We start from the raw sequence: 21,583 nt of genomic DNA, 5'->3' as shown, positions 1-21,583 counted from the left end.
AAAGGGGATGAGGAGGGAAGATGTTAAATGCAGAGACTGTTGGGAGCAGTTTATGAGGAACTGCCTTGGCAGCAGTTCACAGTAGATCGAGTGCTGAAAAACTGTTTTTTGAAAAACTGTCTCGGACCATGTTCAGAAAGCACCAGAATGTAGTAAATGTGTCTATTGATTTTGCATTATTAAATCCAGAAAATAACCTACCTTTGCATGATATGCAATTTACTTGATTTAGTACTCTAATAATTCTGTCTCTAAGACCAAAATGAAAATCACAGTGATTCTTCACCCTGAAATAAGATGACTACAGAGGAATTTATTTTTTTTCAGATTATGTAAATTACTGAAGAATGTTTAAAAGCACTAGCTTTAAACTGTTAAACTGCTTCACCTTTTTTACCAGTATGAACTGTTAGTCCCTTGGGGTATACTATTTTAAGGTGCTAACGAAAAAGGTGGTAGGAGGCACTGAAGTCTCAACAGTGGTAACACTTGGGTTGGAGCCATAATGGGTCTTAGAGGAGAGGGGAGATGGGTCTTAAAGATACATATTGAAACTGCAAGATCAGATGTCCCTTCAGGACATCAGTGACCAAGTGAGAGTTACGTTGCATGTATTTGTGATTTGACATCCACATTAAAATACAAAAGAGGCCATTAAAAAGTGAAGTTTTAAGATAGTACTCACCATATTCCAATAGCACTAATTAGTCAGAAATGAAGATGACAGTCACTGTCCTTAAGGCAGCAATGTGGCTTTCTCTCATGTAATGCATCTCTTTTGGGAAGCATACTGAGATAATTATTACACATTTAGTTTGTCATTTAAATCTGTTGGGTTTGCCCTCAAAATCATCTAGCGTGCATTAAATTCCTGGATACTCCACTAGAACATAAATATTACCAAGGACTTAATTACTTTAATGTTTTTTCCAGTGTTCATAAACTGTATTCTCATTCATTTTAACACAAAATCTTTTTTAAGAGACTGTAATTAAATTCTACATCTGGAAACCAGATTCTTTTTCCTGTCTCAAATCCTGAACAGAAGGTACCGACCGAGTCCTTTAAATGCCTGCTGAACTATTTTTTCCATCGTGCTTCACTACTGACCTCTAATGAGCAGCAAGGAAACTGCCTGAAATTCTTAGTCCTTTAGGGAGAAGAAATGTACTTCCTAATACGGGTTTATCCTCTCAGAGTAAGCAGGAATGCTCACAAGAGTTGCTGGGTTGAATTCCTGTGCTATGCTTCCTAAGAAGCTGCTTTCCAGAGGAATAAGTTATACAACCAGGAAATTATATTTTTTTTAACCACTGTAAGTTAGTAAAATGTCCAAAATACCAGCAGATTAAAATAAATCTGCAAACATGGTATATGATACTCAAAGTCCACAGTGCTCCTAAAATCAGGTTTGCAAACCCCACGTGAATACAGTGAAAGCTGGCTATTTTGAGAAGCAGCTTTATTGTATATTGTTAAAATAGCACACCATTGAAATAGTCTCACACATCTCACTCTTGGTATGTGCTTGACTGGTGAGGAATTTTACTCCTGAGTAATACCAAGTACTATGTCAAGCACATGACATTGAATATGATGTAAGACTTTGAAAGTAGTTTATAGACTTCAGATGGTTAATGTATTTTTATTTTAGCATTTATATTAAATGCCTGTCAATTGTATTAAGGTATTAATAACTCATCCTAGTTCACAACATAGTTGATATTATATAATTTGACTGTCTGGCAAGAATGCCTAAGTTAACAGCTCTTACAATTACAGTAATTACAGTACTTCCACCTTCAAACAGTCTATTAAAGTTATCATATTTTTTGCACTTTACAGCTATCTTTACATGATACTAAAAGAGCCTCCATGTAAGGATAAAAATAAAGCAGAAATGTTTCCACGTCCCAAACAACTTCAAATATCCAGGGACTGACAATGTTGTCTAATTGTGGGAATTTCTCTAGGACTTCTACATGTTTTTATCCAGGGTTCCAGGAAAATTTCAGTAGCTGTAGTGTTTTTAGCAGTCCAGTACAGAATTTCTATTTCTAGTGACTGAGCAATTCAACTCCCAGGAAGAATACAGTATATCTGAAAATTGCTACAATGTATTTTCTAAATTGTTGACAATAATAACATTTACAGGATTTAAGATAAAAATAATAAATTTAAAAAATGGAACTTTTAACAGTTTCAACTGCCATAAAAAAAATCAAAGGAGGACATAATATTACTCAAAATAGTCTGGTGATAATTACTAGAACACGAAGCTTTTTTTAATAAGAGACAGGGGAATACCAGCACAAGCGAATGACAGGGTCAGTTGTGTGCTATGAACTCCCACAGAAAATATTGTGAAATGAGGGTAAAGTTGCACTCTCTCCCAGAGGGCTGCAGCCACAGTCCCTTTGGCCCTGTAACACGCAACAGGCTTGACCAAAACCAGATGCTGCACTAAAATCCATTTTGCAACAGCCTCAGTGGGGCTCTGCATGCCATTGTATTCTGGAGTAAGCAGTCATAACAGGGTATTATTCCAGAAGTGCTATTGACTTCTAAATTCTCTATGCCACTGCATAATAATTTCCCTCTACTGAGGAGGCTGTAGGCAGTTTTAAACTTATGCACAGATTGGGAATTGGTAAAAGTCATGGGAACAGCAGCGTGTTACTTGCACCTCTGGGAAAAGGACAAACAACACTCCAAAAAGACACATATTAATGAGCTCTCTGTGTACACAGCACCGAAACAGACACTGAAAAGTGCTGAATCACTCAGCAGGAACTCAGAGCACTCTTTTCCCTTGCTGCCTGTTTAGGAAGCACAGAAAGGCGTGGACAGAGATTTTTTTCAGAACTACCACTGAAATTAATGCTTTCCAATAAATGCCGTGGTGTTGCACTGCACACCTGCAGCAGTACACTACTGCTACGGCCGTTGTGTCATGGTCTCTGTGCTTCAACAGCAAGGCTTCACCAACACTTCACTGAAGTGTTTGCTTCACCCCAAGGTGGTGGTAGGCTCTTACCTATCCACTGAACCTGGGCAGGAACTGAGTCACAGTAGGAGGAGCTTCAGGAGCCACCAAGTCGGCAACCTCGCTGCGCTTAGCAGGAGCTTAAACTGGCCAAGAGAAAATCACACTTTTCCTCAGCCTCAAATTGAGTATTGCAGTTGGGTAGAAATCTCTTCAGAAAAACTTCAGGAAATTTTCTAACCCCTGCCCTGGATTAGTTCAGCTAGAAAACAAATGAGCGGATTTATGGAATGATAATTGGAAATGTACAACCTTTAAAATTTGAATTATATTTTTTTATTCCCTTGAGACAAAACACACATTCACAGCAGAAAAGCAGCATGGTCGTAATTACTCTCAAAAACCTCAGCAAAAACTGAAAAAATTAACACAAAAGAAGTGTTGGCTCTGTGCAAAATATAATTAGGATACAAAGAGGATACAAACTTCTAGCATACTTTTGAAAATGACTGAAAAATAATTCTGCCCATACTACAAATAACAGCTGTGTTACATGTGAGAAAGATGTAACTTGCATTAGTGTTTTCACAATTTTCTAAATATACCATGAAAAACAAAAGTTAATTCTCCTTTTGTTTTTAGAGACTATTATGTTTTTATGTATTTCTCCAAAGCTCCACATTTTGTCAGCAGTAAATGTAAATCCTTTATGTTAATGAATCCTAAAAGTATTCATATTAATATATAAAAAAGCTCTTGATTAATAGTCTTCAGCAAAATACTTTTCTTTTTCCAAAATAAATAAAATTTCAATCATACTCATAGAAAAAAGTAAGCAGCACTATGTAGGTGTTCTAAAAAGTAACCACATGCTCAGCTAGAATAAATGGACTTATTTGTTGCCATAGAGGCAGAAGACTAACTCCCAGGGTAGTGTCTCAGGTCTCAGTAAGACACTTGAGAGTAGATGAGATGTTAAACTTCCTTGGGGGAAAAAGAAAACCCAGGTGACAGATTAAACACTTTCCTATATTATGTAAGAAGAGCATAGAATGTACCTGTGAATGCAAACACAACTTAGGGATTTCAGTTCCTGCCCCATGAAGAATATGTACTGTCTGTTAAAGCCCCAAATTACATCTGCTCTAAGCTCAAAGTAACTCATGACACTAGTTTTGGGAATTGCAACCAGAAATCACATAAAGGAGAATTTTACCCCAGGACAGAGTTATGGGGTACAAGCTGAGCACCGTCAATGGCCTCCTATATAGTGGGATAGTATATAAGTCCCTAGAGAAGCTGGGGTTGAAAAACCCTCTCTGCTCTCAGCCTGTAAAAGATACAAATCTATTTCCATTTCCAAGGTATGAAAATTGAGTTTTCAGTTTACAATCCCATTTAGTAGTCCCTAGTAAAATCCCAAAAAGGCACTGCCATTATACAAATCAGAAATAAATCTGGTAAAGAGGTGAGTTAATTTTTAATTGACAGCAGTGTCAGAACATTCTTCAGATACAACAAAATGTAAGGCATTCTTTCTCTTTGAGAGCCAAAAGTGATCATACAGACTGACAAATACTTTCCTTTACCAGAGTGTCCCCATTGTAAGTCCATGGTCTATGCTGATATCCATCCAGAGAAAACCTTCTGCATTCTGACAAGCCTTTTTCTGATCTTTGACTGTAAGCAGCTCAGATGACCAACATCATGTAAAATGAATTCAAGCCTCCTCCTTTTTCTAATCCCAGTTGAGTCCTAAGGGAGTTTCTTAAGAGAACCATAGAAATCATTCTTAAGCAGAAATCTGAATGTGTCAGCATAACATCTTTAGCAAACACAGAAGTCTTTGGGACACTGCTGTGGGGAAAGTTGTGTGCAAGACTTGGGCATCTGCATCAGAGTTCTGAGTCTGAGACAGGAGACAGCCTGGAGACTTCTAGCACAAAGGCCACTATCTAAATTTGGACTGAAGCAAAATGGAAATCTCTGTTAAACCTTCACTTGCCCCATCATGATTTTCTTTTCTTGCAAAACCCTTACTAACAGACACAACTGAAAAGAAGAGAGAGCATATCTAACACAAGTGTTCAGTATGTGATAATTTATTCATCTCATTATTTTATTTTGTCTCTCTTAATGTTATAGCATAAGGGTAATTTCTTGACAGAGGAATTACATAAACATTGATTTAAAAAAATTCATTTCTCTCATTAAATTGCATTTATCCAATTACCCATTAAAGTGACTTGTAATGCGAATGCACATTTCTCACATGACATTCCAAAGCAATGAACTGGAAAATAACACCTTGCCAAAATGGCACATTCATACATCTGATAATAGAATTGAAAGACAAAAAAAAAAACTAACCAAAAAACCCACCCCAAAAAACCCCACACACAAACAAACAAACAAGCTAACCCAAAAAAGCCACGGGAAAAAACCCCACCCAAAACCAAAACCCAAACAAATCCCCAAATTATTGCCAGCTGTTTATAGCAGGTTTTGTCACTGTCTTTTGTCACTGTCACACTGAGTTCAAATGGTGTTTTGAACTCACATTTATCTAAAATTAAATATTTTTATTTTTCAGCAAATGGTGGTAAATCAGAAGCCTAAAGAACACTCAACTTAGTGCCCAAAAAGTAGTTTGGAACTAGAGGACTTCTAAAGAGCAGAAAAATAAGACTCATCTAAGACTCATTCAAAGGACACTGGAAAAAACCTCCCAAATGACTCTGCACTGGTGGGTGCAGACAGACCTCAATGGGCTCTGACTGTGCTGAGCATGCTGTGGGCCCAGCATTCTCACAGGAATCTAAGAACAATGGGCCAGCTCCAGGCCATGGAGCAACAAATCTGCATTAGTGCAGCTCTGTGCCCCAGTTACCGTGCAGTAGCAAGAGTCAGAGCTCATTAGCTCAGGAACTGTGCTAAGCTCATTTATACACACAGTGTCTTCAAAACTGAGCTGCTAAGTCTGTGAAATGCTGAACAGTATTTGTGAACCTACTAGGTCAGACTGTATCTGTGCACTTTGTGCCTCTTCTCAGCAAGAAGACTCTTCTCTGACCTCAGCCATGGTCTGAGGCAGTGCAAATTGACTCTAGAATCTAAACATCACATACACAGCTATACTTCAGAAAAAACCCTGACCTTTTATCCCTATGCATACAACAGGCCCACTTAAAACCTTTCTACTAATACAAAACGTGTGACTACAATTAGTCTTTTTCTTTTTTGTGTGTCAGTATGGGTACTCAAAATAGTCTCTCAAAAAAGACTCAGACTAAAGTGTAGTGTCTCACAAGAGATGAGGCATTTTAAATACAAAGGCTGAGTCAGCAGTCATATATGCAGGTATTATTGTGCAGAACTTATGTGCTGTCTTTTGTAGATCTTTTCACATTTCTCTCAGTGACCTGACTGTATCTGCTTTATTTTAGCACAAAAGCAGAAATTGCTCTTTGGTGCTCAGCTGTACCAACAGTGAACTAGAGATTGTTCTCATTTATGACAGCCTTCTGAGTATTGCTTACAGAGTTCTGAGCAACCCCAAATCTTCATGCTACTGCAACTGTCTTCCTGGAACTACTCTTTGTTCATACAGGTGCTATGGTTAAATAACACTTAAGAAGGTCTATACTATTCCAATCCTATTGGGATTGAATCTTCTCTATATCACTACTGTGTGAAATCTGCTTTGTACCTCTAGGCACATACAGGCCAGCCAGGTGATCAGGCCTATACTTCTGGATTTGAGAAGCTAAACCACCTCCCTGTTCACCTTCTCTTTATTCTCAAATCCAGAGAGGCTTTGTGAACAGGGAGCCACATATTTGGTTGATAGCCAACTGCTCAGAATATCTCTGGTGACTTTATCTATGTTATCTAGGAGGTGGCTCAACCACATTATTGGAGGCAGAGTCATCTGAACTGCCCCATGCAGGCCAGCCATGTTCTGAAAGCAGTAGAGCCACACCTTCACTATCCACAACTCCCAGTTTGGCTCAGCCAGGGGTTCTCTGGTTTCCACAGTCAGTGAAGCTTTTTCCTTTTTCCAGTCATATCTTGCATTACAGATTGCTGGATTTGCTTGCTCATTAATTACATTTATTCTGTTTCTGCCTATCTAACCCCTGAAAAACTGAGATCTGATATTATGTATGAAAAAGAGGAGTGAAGAAAGAAGACACACAATTGTATTTCTATTAAATGTGCATATTAATGAGCAATACACTCAATAAAAGGAGCAAAATCTACCATGTGACAGAAGTATGTTCATACCATTATTCCTAACTCTGTCAGGTTTACTGGGATACAGTTTAGCCACAAAAGAATTGTGCCCATGGGTCCACTGAGTCATTATCTCAAATTAGCTCTTTTTTCACATCTGTTTCAGTCAAGCAACACATGTATCACACAGTTCTGCTTCAGAAGGCTTTGGCATGATTAATTTCTGTGACACAAACTCTACTGTTGCTGCCAGGTTTGTGGCATTCACATTTGTGCTGCCTCTTTGGGTCAGAGAAAGCATGAAATCTCTGAACTGCAGCACAGCTACAATTGACAGGACTCTTCCTACAAATCAGCTTGGCATTACCATCAGGCAACTATAATTCTTCTTCCTGAGCCAGCCAAGGAAAGTCCCTCCTCTGCTGCAGTAACTGCCACTATTTCAGCCTGGCCCCACGCTACTCCAAACCGATAGGATCTCACAAACTACATCTTTTCCCATGTCCTCAAAATGAAGGATTTGGAACAAGAATGCTAGACTTGCTCTTGTGTACTCAGAGAGCCTTTTCTAGTTTCTTTGACAGAACTACTGATACTTCCCTCAAAAGAACAGAAAATCTTTGGCTGGAAGGGAACTTTGGAGGTTATAGTGCCAAACTTAAACACCGTTCTCAATTCACAATTCCCTGCCTATTATGTCAGGATGGCTCTTAACACTGAAACAAATTACAAAATTTGGATTTGTACTACCATTATTACAAAATATTAACTTAGCAAGAAGATTTAAAGCAGGAAGAGAACAGTACTGTGTGGAACTAGGATAAATGACAGAATGAATTATGTAAATTATGTTAGACATGGTAGGTTGTTTCTCTTTGCCTGTGGTGCCAAACAGTGAATCTTCCCTCCCAGTTCTGATGCTTCTAATGCCCAGAAGAATTGAACATATTGATTTACAAATGTCTTGAAAACACTTAGAGCTCTTTTGGTTATGTTAGTTTAAAATAAGTAAATGCTTGACAGAAGCAAAGACCAAAAATAAAGACAGTAGAATATCAAGATTGTCCTAGAGTACATTATTTTCTAGAGTAGAAGAATATTTTCTAGAATAGAAGAATATTTCTCTCTAGGGAAAGAAAAGTTGTATTTCTAGAGAATTGTGAAGTTCTTAATAAAAACAGATTTCTGTTTTGTGAAATTAGAAGTAATTAATCACCTTTCTAATAAAGGACATGCCATTTAACATAAAACAGATTTATATTAGTACCATTACATTCCCTATGACATGAATACAGCACATACAGATTGCTAGATTTTTAAAGGGGCTGGATGATTTGTCAGCAACTCAAGAATAGTCACTTGCTGAGCCATCTGAAGGTTATGTGAGCACTCCAGGGTCCCATGCCAGGGCATAACCCGATCACCTACAAAGATTAGAAAGGAATGTTCCTCACATGTGCAGTTCTGAGTAGCTGGCTCTGTGTAGCATAGATCTTGATACTTGTTTTTTAACCTTTTCCTTGAGCAGAAGCTTATTACTGTTTCTAGACTAGGCGCACAACAGAGTTGATTATGTATAGTAAATCTTGTTCTCTTATCTTTGTCCTGTTATAGGATTCTTTGATGAAAAAGAACAAAGTCCTGTCATGTATTATATTTCAATATGCAGATGACTTCCAAGGTAATTTCATTTACATTAAATATTTTACTTCCAATTTATTTTCATGGTCCACCAGGCACTGCAAATGAGAATGTGATACAAAATAAAAATGCATAGCTTTACACTCAAGCAAATAAACTCAGCATCATAAAGTTATTCAAATTTATAAAAAATATGGAAAACTTCCTTGATTTTAACTTGCAAGTATGTATTTTTACACTGTTTAATTGATTATACTTACTAGATAACATGATTTAAAAACCACCCGTCAATTCTGTAGGCATCACTGATAATATTTTAATGCTTTCAGTAATACATAAACAAGACAATAAACACTCCTCAGACCAAATCACATTATTCAGTAACAACATAAAGTAAACAGATCCTCCTACTCCCCAGACCCTCCATATTGCCACTGGCAACCCCCAGTGAAAATCCAACTACTCAGAGTCATGGGGGTGAGCAGAAGGGCCTGCTTTGAAGACAGTCGAGGAAGCTCAGATATTTTATAGATATTAGAAAAGAAAAGGAAAAAAAAAAAGGAATACTTCACCTGCCACTTTCTCTTCTTATTCTGACTTAAGACAAGTACCTCCTTTGGCAGTATAGCAGTATAGGCTAGCATGGGATGAAAAATATTCCAAGACACACCTTGGCACATGTAGGTCAAAGTAAACTCTTTAGCATTATTTTTAAAACTTGTAAAGCTCTATGAGAAAATAATAAACAGATATGTATACACATATTTAAGCTCACACACGAAACCACCTCATACAAACTCATACATTAGGACTGCATACAAACTGTGTTTGAACCTGAGCTATTATATCTTGTACAAACAAAAAGGTGGTATTTATATCCTGCCTTTGGAATGATGTGAACAAAAGAGAAAGAGCCTAGAGTGGGCTGCGTTGAAAGAAGATGTGAGGGTGACAGCAAAGACATTTACTTTGCTCATTATGTCTTGAGGTACACCTCTTTCACTACAGGATCCTGGGATAAAGCAAAGATAAAAGTGGCCAGAACCACCTTAACAATGACACTCCAAGTATGCAAAAGAGTTTTTTATTTGACTTGATCTCTGTGCAGGTTTTCCCCATGGGGCAAGAATGGTCTTCCAGTAGAGATGCATTTGATTTCCTGCATCACAGCATTACAGTAGAGCAGTTCTATTCTCTTCTTTTTCATTAATGCAAATGAAGTGGCAGCCTACTATGAAGAAGAGAAACAGACTTAGCTGGTCTAAACTTGGACACTACAAGTGGAGAAGTGGAGGAATGGAGGAGTGGAGGAACTACACAATTAGAGATTCAATACATGCACTCAGCTCTGTTGTGGGGATAACCCATCACCTGTAGGCTGGTCTCATTTGTGATATGAAATTATGCTGAGAAACAACATGGACTTCTGGAGTCTTGCTTTTTGTTAGAGCAATATCCTCCAACCACATCATTGATGGCCAGTGATGGGTCTATTTGTCTAATGAAATATTAATTCATAAAATCATAGAATATCCTGAGTTAGGAGGGATCCACAAGGATCATCAAATACCAAATCCTTAATTAGCAGCTTATTAATATTTTTGACTGGATTAACTAAGCACAGTGCCATCAATCTACCTTTCTTCTCAGCTCCACTGCACATGAACTCTTCTCAGATGCCATTTCTTTGGCTTCCACACTCCCCTTAATATCTCAGTATTTTCCCCTTTCAAACAACCATCTCTTCCCCAAGATCATGTTGGACACACCATGTTTGCCAGCATTACATTAATTTCAGGTGTGGGTATGTTCTACACCTTTTCTTAGTTCTTAGGACATGTCCTCCCCATGTAGAGCGAGCTCTCAAGTGATAGGAACTCTCTGCTACCTTGTATTCTTCTGGTAATGTCCACTTGATGCCTACATTATGGCTTAAAGTTAGATGTTTAAAATATGTAATTAAAGATAGTTGAATCAATTTAGTAAAGTACAATTGAATTTAAGGAATTAATATTTTGTTTGGGTCATGGTTACCCACCTGAGCACATGAAAATCCCTAACTGTACTTGCCACTTCTCACTTGTCCCTTTCCTGCATCCCCACCCTTCTCAGCTCCATCCCAAAGTCCAAATACCTTTTCATTACTAAAACAATTTGTTTCAAATGTACCAGCATGCAAAAGGTTCACAGGCTGTTTTTCTAAATTAACATTAATGCCATTTTAGTAGCCAGTCATGAGTAAAGCAAACAGAAATAAGATCTCTTCTTTACAACATTAGGCTCAACACTTCATTACTTCAGTTAATGTGTTGTGATAGGTGTTGTAGGTTCATATTACTATCTTCCTGTACATCTGCAGTGAAGTCTCACAGTGCAGTGTAATTGGACCTTCACAATGTCACCTTCCACCTACTGGCAATGCATGATGGCACAGTTTGTAAAACACCATACTACAAAGAATGTAGTAGCCTGATAAATTCAGAAAGATAAAGAATGATTTTGTAAATGGAAGTCAGTGGAAATTAACCACTAAAAAATGAATTTGAATTAGAAAAATACATAGCAACAAGTTTGAGAAGAAAGCATCAGAATTTTAAGTCTTTAACCAAGATGAAGATTTAATGGTCTTAATTAATTTAAATTTCAAGTTTGATCTTAGACTCCACAGGCAAGTATGTTCCAACCAGATAACATAATTTGAGGGCTATAAGCCTAAGGCCAGAGAATTTACAGTGGCAAATCAGTGAAGTTTACTGAAACCAAGAGAATTACAGTTGGTATAATCCAGCTCTATGTGCCATTCAACACTATCTTGGAGCCAGTATAGGAGCTGTGTTTATGAATTGCACACAGGAAACAAAAAAGCAACAAAGGGAAGATTCTGTTGCTGCATTGCTCCATTCAGCTATTTCTCACTCCCACTGCTGTAGCAGCTAAGATCAGAAGAACTCTACCATCACAATAAAAGACAGGCTCCCCCTTCCAGCAAAGGAACACATCCTGTCAGTCAGCACAGAGAACCACAACTGGACAGGCAGGGAGTACTAGGAAATGGTACCATCCCATTGATTACAGTGCACCAGTCCTCACCATGAGCTTTTTTTTTTTTTTTTTTTTTTTTTTTTTTTTTTTTTTTTTGTGGCCAATAGTTTTAAGGTGGTGTGTGAAGAAAAAAGAACATAGAAGGAAGTATACCGGTGCTTATTATAAAATGCAACATACGGGCAAATCAAGTCAGCATCTTAACTGATGAGAAACAATAACTTTAATCCTGATATGGAAAGTCAGATGTCAGGCAAATGACAGGCATCTGTCAGTTTGTGGAGCTGGGACCCACTCATGCTCTGAATGCCAGTCTGCTATTTGTGACTCTATAATATACAGAACTTGGCACCCTGCCTCCATTACACACAAAGCAAGGGAATGAAAGCTGAAGGCCCTCAAAAATGCAGGAACTTTTGCATGTGTAATGGTAAAAGATTCTGCCTGAAGATCTTTTTAGCTTTTTTAAAACTTGCTATTTTGAATGTTAGCTTTCCTGGACTTAGCCTTAACTTCAACTAGCTTGACTAATCAGATAAAAATAGGAGCAGTTTCAAAGTTCAGAGTCATCTGAATGATTAAGAATGAACAATAACCCTTCAATGTAACTGATCTTCCATAACCACAAACCAGAAAACTTGTTGGAATGATAGTGCACTTTCATGGCAAAGTAGTCTCTCCCCATAATATACAGGATACACTATCATGACCACCACACCTACAAGATACCCAAAGGAGAATTACTACTACCTGCTCCCCAGAGGAAAACACGAGCTTATATCTGACAGATGGAACTGGCAGCTGGCAACTCAACGCACCACAGAGACTTTATGGAAATAGGCTCTTAACAAATGGGAATTCCGGCTTCCTGCTCCCACTCCATTTAAATCTAACACCACTAACTCCCACTCCCTACCTTGGCTGGCTCTTGGACTTAGCTTTGTTCCTGCCCAGTTCAGACTGCTTCGTACACACACACACAGACACACACTTTTTATTATTTACATACTTTATCACAGTAAATATTAATTACATGTATTTAATCAAAGACATTTCTTCCAGTTTGCTTGCAAACAAACCTGCTTTGGCTGCATCATGTCAAACAAAAGAAGTCACATATTTCTGTGTCACAGACTTTAATCTTTTGATTGCCAAATACATATCCCCATCCTCTCACTGTGGGAGGACAAGATTAATAGCACAGCAAGTACATATAGTGCTGCCCTGAATGTTCAGTACTGCCAAGTGTTTTCTTAAGTTAGGCTGCACCTAAACAAGAGTTAGCATACCTAACTACTTCAAATAAATGAAGTAATTGCTCTTTCAGTTTGAAAAGTTTAGCAAAAAAATGGCTTTTATGTGTCATTAAGTGCAACCATGATTAAACATCACTAGTCCAGTAACTTTCTAATAAAAATTTCTGAAACTAGTATAGTGAAATACTCAGGAAAAAATTAATAAAAAAAACAAAAAAAACCCAAAAAAAACCCCAACAAAAACACCACAACAAAAACCCCAAGGGCTATGTAAACAAATAGCAAAATGAACCCCTCTTGAAAGTGTTCTGCCCCCGTAGGAGGGAAGACATACCTGTGGAAAACTGGAGCAGATCTAATGGAGACATTACAGCTGGCAGAAAATGCTCACTGCAGAATGCTTTAAAAATACACAATTTTTAAAAAAAGAAGCATTCAAATACATTATTTACAGTATGCAGTAATAGCTAACCAGGCAGAAAATATGAAGAAATTTCATTATCTAAAGACAGTCAAGAAATGCAGTGAATTTTAGACCAACTCCTCTCAGATCTGTCCACATCCTACTCACATCATCAAGCTCCAAAGATTAATAAATAAAACAAAGAACATTTTATTACTAAAAGTCACTTGCCTAATGAATGTAGGATTGCTGAACATGCCAGGACTCTATGATTAAGTTACATTTCTTCACTGAAAAGTGAATAGGCTTAGAGAGAAACAGAAATAGTTTGCTTCATGAAAACAGCAACTTTAAGCTGTACTCTTTCACCTTGTAAAATGAAGGACCAGGTGAGGGTTTAGAAATAACTGGTAACTAAGACTTTGTCTCTATACTAAGAAGTCTCATTTCTTGTGGGTTTTGGGGCATGTAGATGTGCTTACCCCAGGCAGAAGTAGTTTCCAGAGGCTGGGAAAAACTCTCAGGTGTGAGATCTCATGCTACAGGTTATTCCCCCCAGAATTACTTGCAAAGAAAGAACATGACAGAGTTCTAGCATTTGATCAGTTCTAGTTTACTGAAATGTGTAATTTTGAAGTGAATACTATCATCTTATTTGCTGCCTTGCCCCTTTACAACAGCCAGACTGACACTAGCTGGGGGGATCCCTAAGCAAGAGGCCTGGTCTGAAAAAGCTTCCTACAGGGCAAACTCTATCAATTACAGCTCTTTTAAAAAACAATACTAGCTATTGTTTACCTATTTTCTGCAGGTGCTTTCAGTTTTTAAATTCTTCTAAACACAGCTAAGTAAAGTCTCTTCAGTCTTTTTTCTGGAATGACAGAGTATGTAAAAGCCTCTCAAGGCCACCGAATCTTTCATATGTCAAGTGTTATTTATTTATAACTGAAGTTACAAAGTTCACTAGAGAGAACTCAGTTCTTTAATTTGCCAACAGGATGACTAATCAGCAAGTATGTGCTGGCCAGAGCATGACAGCCATTCAGCTATGCACTAACCAGACAGTACACACTATCTGAATCCACAGTGATGCTCACAATTCTCAGTGGATAATGGGAGGCTACTGAAGCAGAGGTGAGAGAGAGTTTAGGGAGACAATGGAAACAAATCTCCAGGAATTTATGCACAGTATATCCTGCTGTTCCTTGGACAACTTTTTTTCTTTCCTAATGTGGAAAATTCACAAAATTATGTTATTAGACAGAGAGAACTAACAACAGTTCAGACATGGCATCTGGGGTATGCAGCTATTGGCTGATTTATAAGAATATTCCAGGATGATTTTGGAAAGCTGCCAAGTCACTCACAGAAATATACCATCCATCAGGACAATTTATTAAATCCATTGCTATTTCTGTTCATCTATTCTTCAAGATTAAGAATCCTAATTTATGGCCAATAGAGGTTTTTGCTTTTTAAATAAACAAAACTCATGAGCTTCTGATTAGAAATTCCTTCTATTCAGATAGCTCTTTAAATATCACTACTTTTGCTCCAGCAGTTTTACCAAATGCAATTGTAGGCTACAGACCTTTTCAATTCTCTCCTGCTTTTGTTAAACAATTCAGATACCTTGAAAAGAGCAGACAGTACATTGGCAGGAAAGTACCTTCTCCTTATTTCTCCTGCTAATTTCAGTGGCACGGGTGATGGCATGTGCTGGGAATGGCTGAGTAAGCCCCATTCTCTTGTTGTCATTCTAATGAGGATTGTATTTGTATTTAAGATAACTGAAATAATACTGATCCTGGTTTGTTGTTGTCTTTATCTGTAGTGTAATACTATTTGAGCTCTTCTTCTGGAAGGTATGACTTCCAGTTTAAATACTTTTCAAGGCTTATTTCTAACTGTTACATGTGCACAAATAAAAGTTTACTCTGTTCTTCTGGGCATCTCATGCCATAGGAAACAAATCAACACTTTACTGTGTTGTTACACAGGGACATGACAAAAGGCATCACTTAAATTCTAAATATCTTCACAGTTTATGCAAAATCTAATCACCAAATAAAAATCTTGCTCTAAGAAGTTTGCTTCATTCTCAGCTTTGATTACACTCACAGGGATCAATTTACCTGAATCGGACCTGGCAAAATCTTCACTAAGACCTCCAGAATCCAAGCAATGCTGTAACAAATCCCAGATTACTGGGCCACACCAAAGGCCAAATGATATTTGAGTTACTCTTCAATGAGGTTGATCAAATCAGCTGAGAGCAACGAGAACAAGCTTTTGACCTACATTTCACCTTTGCAATTTAAAACCAAACTTTACTTTAGCTTTAGCTATGCCTGAACCAGCTTCACCTAGCTCAAGTTCTTTGTGTCTGATATCCTGGATAATTACATCCTTCTGAATGCCTCTAAAACAAATGGCTGCCTTCTATTTGTCAGTAACAGCAACTATTTAGAAATTGTTCTAAGATTATATAAGAATACCCAATAACAAGTGTCTACTGCCATAGAAGCACTGTTAAAATAAATAAATTTAAAAATAAATAAAACAGACACTTCCTCACTAAGAATAAACAGCTCAACTACACCTTACTTTACTGCAGATTCAACTAGCTATAAGTTGAACTAACTAGCTATTCAACTAGCTATAAGGAACACCAAACCAGACAATGCAGTTGTTTATGTTTGGATAACTGAGACACACTTCACTTGCTCTTCTCTCCTCCTCTTCCCAAAACATCTGATCTGTTTCTCCACAAGTGATTAATGAAGTTTGGCTGATAAATGCAAATGTCTGGAGGCTGATTCTTTGAACTGTCTGTAATCAGAAACATGATCAGCAGTTCAAGTGTCAACTAGATAATCCAGAAAACAAACAGTAAAACCTGTTCATCACTCTCTTTGCCCTATATTTACCCAAGGCACATTTTTAAACACAGCCTTCTTGTGGGAACACCTTTTCAAACTGGCTGGCAAGGTGCATAGCTCACTCCCCATGTACAAAAAAAATGTTATCTAAGCAATAAAACCTTTAAAATCCTAAATGCCTATGTTTTCAATCAAGAATCTTACACTTTCTTGGAGTTTTTGACATGGTATTTTTAATGCCATCCTGAGAATTCTCTACCTCTTTTCAGTAAAGTGTATTAAGATATAAAATAATTTTTCCTCTCTTGTTGGAGAATGGGCTTTCACTTAATAATCAATTGAAACTCATTTATTAAAGAGAAATATATAATTGAATGGAAATCTATATGTCACAATGATTAATATGAATAACAGGTACACCAACAGAATGAGAATAAATCCTTTAAGCCTTCAATTATTATACTTTTTCATAAAAGAAATGTCACAGCTTATTGGCAGCATAACAGATGCCTTCATGACAAATCCAGAGAAAAACTGTGAATGGAAATAAACTCAGAAAACTATAGGTCTGATTTTGGCACAGGTGAAGGGGAATTTAAACTGTCTTATTCAGCTATGATATAGGAAGTGAAAAATATAGGCCTAATTTAATGGTTCCTTTAAGAAAATGTCACTCATTCTTTCATATTAATACTTTCACTCAGCATCCCATTTCACTGTTATAGGCAGGTCATATATTCACAGTTCTTTTAGAAATTGGGAGATTAGACATTGAATTCTCTTCTGTAATTGCTTCATTGCTGCTTCTGCTTATCACCTTGGAAGTGTTTCTTTCTGTCAAACAGCAGAGACACTGTGCTTGAATGAATCAGGACAGCAAAACAGCTGTGACTGCACTAATGCAAAGGTATTTATGGAAACAAAATGCACAGTAAAAACATTTTGTTTTCCAAGCAGGGCTCATTAATTGGTGGCATTCTTTTAATACAATGATTTATGATATGCAGTATAATTTAAACTTAGTTTATCAGTAGTCTCAACAAGGAGTCAATTAGGACAGTTTGGAGTGAGGGTAAATGTGATTCTTGACACGAGAAAGGATTTTTTATTTTCTTTTTTTAAAAGCCTGATACAAACACAAAGGCTCCAGCTGACCGCTGTGTGGTCTGTCTCATAGCCCTTGCCTTTATTTATAACTCCTGTTTTTATGGCTGAAATTTCTTTTGCCTTTGCCTTACCAACTTGCCTTACCAACCAGTTGTTACATCCTTTTTCTGCCCTGTTTCTTTTCCTCCTACAAACAAAGCTGATATTTATCTTTTTGTGGTTTCCTGCACACCCTTACAATGTACCAAACGTGTAGCTCTAAAACAACTAATACTCATTATAGTTAAAAAGTCAGCCATTCACATGCACTTACACCTAACCACACTGTTGGCTTTTCTCTTTGTCATCTTTCCCAGAAATGACATTATAAATATTCACTTCAATTTGCATTACATTTCAGATCAGAAGGCACTGTCATACCATTTGTAGCAACAGCCACCCTGGAAAATTTAAATCAAATTAGGTGTTCCTTTCTCTAAAAGAAGTAATATCAAGCTGTCCTAAGCTTCTTCAATGACACAACATGGATCCCATAGCCTGTGCTCAGGTGATCCCAGTAGGAAAATTAGGCCCGCTGGTTTCTGCAAATTAATCTGAATGTCTGCTTCATCTAAAACCATATATGATGATCAGATTTAAATGTATGATCAGAGATATCAGGCAGAAATATAAGAAAAACGTTCTCTGATCAGTAGAAGACAATAGTCCCTCTTATCTAACATTTCTCTTCAGTTTACAGTTGCCTGTGGACTGGGAGGAAAAAGTCCTGATGCTATAAGAGATCAACAGAAACCTCCAAACAACAAGATCATGCAGAAGGATGGTGATAAGCATAAACATATAACACTGTTATGAGCATTTGTACCTCTGGGAGTATATTTTAATCTTGCAAGGGAGATTTCTTGGGCAGAAGAGTGTACAAGCAGGTACTGAATACACCAATTACAAAGTGCTGGCAGCTGTGGGCCAAAGTAAACAGAAGTAAGGGACTTGACAGTCTATTTAAAGCCAAAAAGTTCATTCACACTAAAACAATAGCAATATCTTTCTAAGTGTCCCTGCCTGTCCAGTGGCTTCAACGTTCTCAGTATCTCTTTTCTTACCAAAGTGCCATTTCCAGTAGTGTATCTTCAGGAAACTGTCCCCCACATCAACCACAAACAGCTGTTGTCTCAATTGACAGTAATTGCTACTTGCAAGAATATATTCACACATCCCTTTTTTTACTAATTACAGTATTTTCACTAATCCCAGTACCAGATTATAATTTTTTGTGTGTGTGCTTTTCTTAGGACAATTTATTCCTTGCATTGTACTTTCCAATTTGCTGAAATGTTAATAATTCATCCTGTCAGCTTTTTTTGTGATAAATTCTACATACTCATGAGTACACCTACTCCTCCCAAGCAGCTTTTAAAGTTGTCCAGCAGCTTTAGTCTCACCAAACAAAAAGAAAGCATCTCAAAAAATATTAAGTATGAACACATCATGTGAAAATAAGACTCTGGTAGAGTGCCATAACCAAGCGAAAAGTTCAGATACTCAACTGCACTAGATGCAAAATAACTCACATGAGAGCAGGCTTCACTATTTTTGATGTTCCTAAAACTAGTTGCTTTTACTTCTACTGTCTGAAGTGATATCAGTGTTCCTACAGTGATATCCTGTTACTTGACTAAGTATCTAAGTGCAAATCCCATTTAAAAATACTTATTAATGCTCTCCAGTAAATTAATTTCTGGTTAGCTTCATGGCATTACTATTCAAAACACAGCGCTAACCTTTGATTTGAGTAAAGGCTTCCTTCTCCACACATCCACTTGCAAGGCTCTCGAATTTGCAAAATTGTTTGTTTTGACTCAAAACACTGTATTTATGGTCAGGACTCAAAGCTGGGTTTTGCTTTTTTCTTTCAGACTTTTAGTGTCATGCCAAACTGGTATTTAACCCAGTCTCAAACTGAATATCGGTACCAAGAGGCATCCATAACTTCTGCAAAACCCCAGGTTTATTTTATCAGAGTCAATTAAAAGTATTTTTAAAGCCTCAAAAAGCCTTGGTGGGGAACTCATCGTCTGACACGACGATCTTCAAACCCTTTCACTCTGATGTTTGCAAAGGCGCTCTCTGGAAGGTTTGCCCCGCTGTTCTGTAGAATGTGCCACAGAATGGGTCAGGTTGGAAGGGACCAGAGCGGGGCATCGGGTCCAACCTCCTGCTCAAGCAGGGTCTGCCCAAAGAACACGGCACAGGACTGTGTACGGACGGTTCTGGAATATCTCCAGTGACAGAGACTCCACAGCCTCTCTGGGCAGCCTGTTCCAGTACCTGGTCACCCATACAATAAAGAAATTCTTCCTCGTGTTCAGGTGGAACTTCCTGTGCATCAGTTTCTGCCCATTGCCTCTTGTCCTATTATTTGGCACCGTCGAAAAGAGCCTGGCTCCGTCCTCTTACACCATTAGACGCTTATACACATCAACGATGTGTTCCCACAACCTGGGCGTTTAACTGGATGCGGAGAGCGGTTTAGGGCACAGGGCGGGATGCTTTAGGCGGTATCGCCATGTAAATGTCGCCCCTCACCTTCCTCCCTGCCTCCCTGCCTCCCTGCCTCCCTCCCTCCCTCCCTCCCTCAGCGCCAGGGGCGCGCCCAAACCCTCGCGAGAGGCCGCCGCTCGCGCCCGCCTGTGCCACGTTCAAATGGGCCGGCGGCGGCGGGAGAGCGCGGCGGGCGCGCGCAACCGGCGGGCCGCCGCCCCGCCCCCTCACGGCACCGCCGCCAATCGGAGGCGAGCGGCGCCACGCCTCTCTGACACGATTGGCTAGAGGCGGGCTCGGGGGCGGGGCCGCGGAGCGCTCGGGGTCGCGCTGCCGGGGCCTAGGCGCGCTCCCGCCGCACGCAGGGCTCGAGTGGCGGCGGCGGCTCTCGACGCGCTCCCGCTCCGCCCCCTGCGCTGCCCGACGGGAGGTGCGATGGCTTCCCGCAAGAGCTCCAGAGCCACCGGCGGCAGCCCCAGCCCCGGCTCCAAGAGAGGTGAGCGGCGCTGCTGCGGGAGCGAGGCAGTAGCTCTGCGGGGAAGGGGCGGGGGCTCCAGCAGCGGCCGCAGCCGGAGGGAGGGAAGGGCCCTTCCCGCGATGCGGGGCAGCCACCAGGCAAAGCGCTGGGATGCTGCGCCTTCTCCCTGCCTCTACTGCCCTTCCCTTCCCTCCTGCCGGCCCCTCTGGTTCCTCCCGCGCTGTGGGAGCTGGGGAGGGGGACGCAGGGTTGGTGGCCGTGATGTGTCCCTCGCGTTCCCGCCGTTCCCTATCCAGGGAGTTCGCGTGGAGGAGAAAGTTGTGGGCCTGGGCGGCGGGGACTACCCTCGAAACCTCCGTAGAAGGGATGAGATGAGCACGGGCAGGCCGCAGCATCTGTGGGTACCCCCGAGACCGCTTCCTCCCGGAGATGAGGTGGAACAGGGATGCCCCAATCTCAAGTCTTTCATACTCTCGTATCCAAATTGTGATGTGGAATATCTCCTCAGACTGACCCGGTTAGGTCAAAATTATTAGGTCTGTCGTAGGTGGAGCACCTAAGCTGGTGGTTTCTGTGACTATCGAGGCAAGGAGGAAGAGTCTCAGAAAAATGCAAGCAGGATGTTTTTTTAAGGCAGTGATCCCCCACCCCTCCAATAAGGAACCCCTTGACAGATCTGACTGCTCACAGACCGCTGTGTGCGGACAGTTTATGTAGGGAAAGTTTTGTGTTCATTGGCATTTCCCAGCATAGCAGTACGCGCCTGAAAGGGGAGAAAAGTGTCTGTACTTCTGGAGTCACTCCGCAGCCATGCGCACTGTACTGGAGAAAGGAGGTTTTTTACCACACACCGAGTGTTTACGTGTCCTGGCTTCTTAGGATTCGAGTTTGGTGGGCACAGAGCTCCAGTGATAAAATGTGGTGATGACACAGAAATAATATCTGTAGTCCCTCTTTGAATGTGGCAATCATAGTGAGACCAATGTTCATTAAAGGCTGAGCCATATAGGA

General features: G+C 39.4%; 1 protein-coding gene across 2 annotated transcripts in view; it reads left to right on the top strand.

Moving 5' to 3' along the window:
- Nucleotides 1-20,427: 20,427 nt before the first annotated feature.
- Nucleotides 20,428-21,583, top strand: part of ASPH (aspartate beta-hydroxylase) — a 114,041-nt gene continuing 112,885 nt past the window's right edge. For both annotated transcript variants that reach the window (XM_066563462.1, XM_066563454.1), the window contains exon 1: nucleotides 20,428-20,590. In XM_066563462.1, the coding sequence (XP_066419559.1) occupies nucleotides 20,530-20,590 (61 nt within the window). In that variant the 5' untranslated portion in view covers nucleotides 20,428-20,529. The remainder of the gene's footprint in view (nucleotides 20,591-21,583) is intronic.

Source organism: Molothrus aeneus, chromosome 1 (genome assembly GCF_037042795.1).
Source record: "Molothrus aeneus isolate 106 chromosome 1, BPBGC_Maene_1.0, whole genome shotgun sequence".
NCBI classification, from domain to species: domain Eukaryota; kingdom Metazoa; phylum Chordata; class Aves; order Passeriformes; family Icteridae; genus Molothrus; species Molothrus aeneus.
This window is presented reverse-complemented; position numbering and strand designations above follow the sequence as displayed.